The sequence below is a fragment of the Blennius ocellaris genome (assembly GCF_963422515.1).
Source record: "Blennius ocellaris genome assembly, chromosome: 14".
Lineage (NCBI taxonomy): Eukaryota > Metazoa > Chordata > Actinopteri > Blenniiformes > Blenniidae > Blennius > Blennius ocellaris.
The window spans coordinates 4,702,664-4,708,637 of record NC_137663.1 but is presented as its reverse complement, the minus strand read 5'-3'; the positions used below and the strand labels follow the sequence as shown (position 1 = coordinate 4,708,637).

The window sequence follows — 5,974 nt, the reverse complement described above, 5'->3', positions numbered from 1 at the left end:
AGGAGAGGTTGTGACGTGGAGAGAGAGGAGAGGAGAGGTTGTGACGTGGAGAGAGAGGAGAGGAGAGGTTGTGACGTGGAGAGAGAGGAGAGGAGAGGTTGTGACGTGGAGAGAGAGGAGAGGAGAGGTTGTGACGTGGAGAGAGAGAGAGAGGAGAGGTTGTGACGTGGAGAGAGAGGAGAGGTTGTGACGTGGAGAGAGAGGAGAGAGGTTGTGACGTGGAGAGAGGAGAGGAGAGGTTGTGACGTGGAGAGAGAGGAGAGGAGAGGTTGTGACGTGGAGAGAGAGGAGAGGAGAGGTTGTGACGTGGAGAGAGAGGAGAGGAGAGGTTGTGACGTGGAGAGAGAGGAGAGGAGAGGTTGTGACGTGGAGAGAGAGGAGAGGAGAGGTTGTGACGTGGAGAGAGAGGAGAGGAGAGGTTGTGACGTGGAGAGAGAGGAGAGGAGAGGTTGTGACGTGGAGAGAGAGGAGAGGAGAGGTTGTGACGTGGAGAGAGAGGAGAGGAGAGGTTGTGACGTGGAGAGAGAGGAGAGGAGAGGTTGTGACGTGGAGAGAGAGGAGAGGAGAGGTTGTGACGTGGAGAGAGAGGAGAGGAGAGGTTGTGACGTGGAGAGAGGAGAGAGAGGAGAGGTTGTGACGTGGAGAGAGAGGAGAGGAGAGGTTGTGACGTGGAGAGAGAGGAGAGGAGAGGTTGTGACGTGGAGAGAGAGGAGAGGAGAGGTTGTGACGTGGAGAGAGAGGAGAGGAGAGGTTGTGACGTGGAGAGAGGAGAGGTTCTGACGTGGAGAGAGGAGAGGTTCTGACGTGGAGAGAGGAGAGGTTGTGTGAACGTGGAGAGAGGAGAGGTTGTGACGTGGAGAGAGAGGAGAGGAGAGGTTGTGACGTGGAGAGAGAGGAGAGGAGAGGTTGTGACGTGGAGAGAGAGGAGAGGAGAGGTTGTGACGTGGAGAGAGAGGAGAGGAGAGGTTGTGACGTGGAGAGAGAGGAGAGGAGAGGTTGTGACGTGGAGAGAGGAGAGGAGAGGTTGTGACGTGGAGAGAGGAGAGGAGAGGTTGTGACGTGGAGAGAGGAGAGGAGAGGTTGTGACGTGGAGAGAGAGGAGAGGAGAGGTTGTGACGTGGAGAGAGAGGAGAGGAGAGGTTGTGACGTGGAGAGAGGAGAGAGAGGAGAGGTTGTGACGTGGAGAGAGGAGAGAGAGGAGAGGTTGTGACGTGGAGAGAGGAGAGAGAGGAGAGGTTGTGACGTGGAGAGAGGAGAGGAGAGGTTGTGACGTGGAGAGAGGAGAGGAGAGGTTGTGACGTGGAGAGAGGAGAGGTTGTGACGTGGAGAGAGAGGAGAGGTTGTGACGTGGAGAGAGGAGAGAGAGGAGAGGTTGTGACGTGGAGAGAGGAGAGAGAGGAGAGGTTGTGACGTGGAGAGAGGAGAGGAGAGGTTGTGACGTGGAGAGAGAGGAGAGGAGAGGTTGTGACGTGGAGAGAGAGGAGAGGAGAGGTTGTGACGTGGAGAGAGAGGAGAGGAGAGGTTGTGACGTGGAGAGAGGAGAGAGAGGAGAGGTTGTGACGTGGAGAGAGGAGAGAGAGGAGAGGTTGTGACGTGGAGAGAGGAGAGAGAGGAGAGGTTGTGACGTGGAGAGAGGAGAGGAGAGGTTGTGACGTGGAGAGAGGAGAGGAGAGGTTGTGACGTGGAGAGAGGAGAGGTTGTGACGTGGAGAGAGAGGAGAGGTTGTGACGTGGAGAGAGGAGAGAGAGGAGAGGTTGTGACGTGGAGAGAGGAGAGAGAGGAGAGGTTGTGACGTGGAGAGAGGAGAGAGAGGAGAGGTTGTGACGTGGAGAGAGGAGAGAGGAGAGGTTGTGACGTGGAGAGAGGAGAGAGGAGAGGTTGTGACGTGGAGAGAGGAGAGAGGAGAGGTTGTGACGTGGAGAGAGGAGAGAGGAGAGGTTGTGACGTGGAGAGAGGAGAGAGGAGAGGTTGTGACGTGGAGAGAGGAGAGAGGAGAGGTTGTGACGTGGAGAGAGGAGAGGTTGTTAGTCTTAAGAACAATTGTAAACGAGACATTAAATCAGTGTAGTGAAGCTGAAACTGGGCTGATGTGCTCTTGTTTCTTCACTCCTGTTAAAAGTGGTGCAGCAGTGTTTTGTTTGACACGGAGGGACAGAGAGACGGAGGGACAGAGAGACGGAGGGACAGAGAGACGGAGGGACAGAGAGACGGAGGGACGGAGAGACGGAGAGACGGAGGGACGGAGAGACGGAGGGACGGAGAGACGGAGAGACAGAGAGACGGAGGGACGGAGAGACGGAGGGACGGAGAGACGGAGAGACAGAGAGACGGAGGGACAGAGACGGAGAGACAGAGGGACGGAGAGACGGAGGGACAGAGAGACGGAGGGACAGAGAGACGGAGGGATAGAAACGTCTGGTCACCACCAATGGAGAGAGAAGTCCAGTCGTCCAGTGTGGACGTGATGAAGACATGAATGAGCAGAGTTGTGGTCTGAGAGATACGGCTTCACTCTGACCAGCAGCCTCACCTGAAAGAACCAGACTTTATTTGTTTAAGTTGTGTTTGTTTGTTTGTTTGTTTGTGTGCAGACGGTGAGTCGTCACTTCAGAAACATCCCGGTGAACGAGAAGGAGACGCTCACTTATTTCATCTACATGGTGAAGAGCAGCAAGAGCCGACTGGACCAGAAAGGAGACGCAGGGAAACCTCTGGACTGAGACACACACACTCACTCACTCTCTCACTCTCTCTCTCACACACACACACACACACACACACACACACACACACACACACACACACACACACACACACACACACACACACACACACACACACACACACACACACACAGTGACGACCACACTTAAAGCGACACTCACTTTGATCAAGTCAAACGGAGACATTGTCTTCATACAAAATACAAGGAAACAGCAGCACCAACCAAAACCAGCCCCCTGCTCCTCCTCCTCCTCCTCCTCCTCTTCCTCCTCCTCCTCCACCTGTCCTTCTCGGACGCTAAACGGAGCGACAGGACGAGTCTTCATCTCGCGCCTGTCCTGACTGTCGTCATGGCGAGCGGCTGAACCCGTCCGTCTCAGCACGTGTCAAACTGTCCACATGTAGGAAGAGCAGAGTGTTTGACCTCTGCTGTGCCTCACACCTGCCTTAAGAGCTAAAAACACGTTCTGATGAGTTTAAGGTTGTTTTTCTCTTTCTGGACACGTGAGGAACACTTGTGCCAAACGGGACGGCGACTGGACTGACCTTTGACCTTCGACCTGGAGGAAGGGACGGCTCCCGTCGGGAGCTGGACACGTTGGACACGTTGCTCCTGGTTCATGTGAACAGTCACTTCCTGCCGTTCCTCATCTGTCGCTTCTCGCTACTTGCTGTATAAAGTTTCTACCTGTTTCACCGAAGCCGATATTTAAACACAGGAGGACAAAATAACGTTTCCACGGCATTTCTTTTTTTCAAAAAGCTGTTTGGGTTCAACCTGGTGGGATGATTAACCCTAGTTTGGTAAATTACGACGGTAAGTTTGTTTTTGTCTTTTCATTGTGTCTCCAGCGGGATTCGAACCGGGGTCCGTCGTCGCTTCACTCATCTTTTTCAGGATTTTTCTTTTTTCTGTTTTTTGTCAGTCACACTGACGACAGATCATTTTGGTTGTTTAGTTTGGCTTGTAGGTCGGTTAGTGTGTGTAGATTCACTCGGATTCATATTAACACGTCGACGCCACGTTAACTGTTGTATTAGAAAGAAAACATATTTAAGTACGGCTGCTTCTCGCTCCTAATAATATTAATAAATGTATTGTACAGGCTGAAACTTTGGTGTCTGTCTTTATTTCCTGTTTGTCAAGAAAAGAAATGGTTCCGTTTTTCTTTTTCTTGGAATGAGGTTTTTCTGTCGTGTTGCAGTGACCCTCCTCAGACACGAGGGGGCAGCAAAGAGCCTTAAAGAATTTACATTTTCATTTCTTCACAAGGGAAAAGTAAACATTAAAAGTATTTTCATAACGAAATTATAAATATCACGAGTTTTTAAAACATTTTCCGTTTAATAAAGCTGATATAACTGAAGTTTAAATAAATGGGAAAAATCTTAAATTCTCGCTGATGTAATAAATGTTTTTTCTGCCCCTTAATGTTGATCACCATTCAAAAATGAAACTACTAAATACAAGCCACCTATTTGTAATTTGACTAAAATAATTCTAATCCAGCATTTAAAGTTTAACTCACCGTTATGAAACGAGATTAATTTAAAACTGGTTTACAAGGTGACTTATTAATTTCAGTGCGACGGTGGATTTATCTCAAAGGTTTAATCTGACTACAATATGTACTATGAGGGATTACATTACACGGGTCTTTATAACCGGATTAAATCCGAGTAGCCAGACTACGGGGTGAAATTCTGACCCGTCACCTGCAAACCGTTAAAATATCATTTTTAACAAATCGTGTTCATTTTCTAAATAATATAAAGAAACGGTGTTTCTTCGTACAGGGAAAAAGAAGCTCAGAAAAAAATTGTTGGAAACAAACCGGAGTGTCTTAAAATAATCCATTTAATAACAGAACTTTATAGAACTTCACATCACATAAATCTTTTCTTTGTCTTAAAGCGTCGCAGCGGATTTCTGTGTCTGTTTCCTCCTCAGGCAGTGACTCTTCAAGGTTTGAGGTAGATTCAGTAAAACTTTACAAGAAGAAAAAAAAAGAAAAATGTCCTCAAACTGGAGGGAAAAAGTGTTTTTAAAGTCCAAATGTCCTGATTTCATTTGTTTAATGCGAATTAATCGACTTATTGTGTCAAATCTTCAATAAACATTTACTTGCATTGTTTCTATGTTGTTTTTATTCCAAATCCCAGTTTAATCCGTTTCCCATCAAGATTTTCCATTTACTCATATTTCTTTGATTTTACTATTTCAAAGTTGTTTTTATTAGCTTCAATTAGCTTCAACTTCAAATAATATAGGTTAATATATTATTATTCGAAACTGATTCTATTGAATTTTCTCTTCATTCAAAAAAGTCATTTAAAAAAATCCAATAAGTTTTCATTCTATGTCCACTTCAATAAGTTCTCATTATTGAACTTGTTTAAAATGCATCAGGTCAATATTCATCATTTAATTTGACACATATTTTAATTAATTCCGTTTATTGAATTTGGATTTTTGAAAGCTTTTTAATTGGCTATGTTTAAAATGTAACCATAACGATTTCATAATTATGTTGGGGAATCAGATGATGACAAAACGTTAGTATTTTTCGATTTTCTCCAATTATTTAGTAAAATAACTAGTTCTTTTCTCATTAGTGAGAAAATCTAATATTTTAAAAGAGAAATTTCTTGATGGGACTCAAATTTAAATGTTTTACAAATCTTTTTTTTTTTTTTAAAGGGTTTTCTTTCAATGCAACTCCTGAAAAATATTTTTTCTTCCTCCAGTGTCCTTAGATTTAAAAAAAAAAAAATCCACAACCCTGAAAGATCCTGATAATTTGGTATAAAATGTGTAAAAGAAACAAAGAGTGGAACCGAAACCTCGTGGGAATCTAAATCTGTTTTGTTTTTTAGAGGATAGATTCTGCAGCAACTAAACACAAACATCCTAAATATGATTCAAACTGTTTCCTTCAGTCTTTTCGTGATAACTTATGTGGAGATAGTTTTCTATCTCTCTCTTCTTCGGGAAACAGATGTTCTTCAACACAAACATCTGGACGACAGTGAGTTCAGCAGATGTGGTGGAACAAACAACAAAAACATCACAAAGCAGAAGAAATACCACAAATATCAAAGATCCTCAAAGAGTCCGCGTGTGTGTGCGTGTGTGTGTGTGTGTGTGTGTGTGTGTGTGTGTGTGTGTGTGTGTGTGTGTGTGTGTGTGTGTGTGTGTGTGTGTGTGTGTGTGTGTGTGTGTGTGTGTGTGTGAGTGTGTGTGTGTGTG

At 45.6% G+C, this 5,974-nt stretch overlaps 1 protein-coding gene across 1 annotated transcript in view; it reads left to right on the top strand.

Moving 5' to 3' along the window:
- The window catches only part of sap30l (sap30-like), a 13,591-nt gene extending 10,728 nt beyond the window's left edge, over window positions 1–2,863 (top strand). The window contains 1 exon segment of the mRNA XM_080508941.1: window positions 2,592–2,863. Within this exon segment, the coding sequence (XP_080365067.1) occupies window positions 2,592–2,720 (129 nt within the window). The 3' untranslated portion in view covers window positions 2,721–2,863.
- The last annotated feature ends 3,111 nt before the right edge of the window (window positions 2,864–5,974 follow it).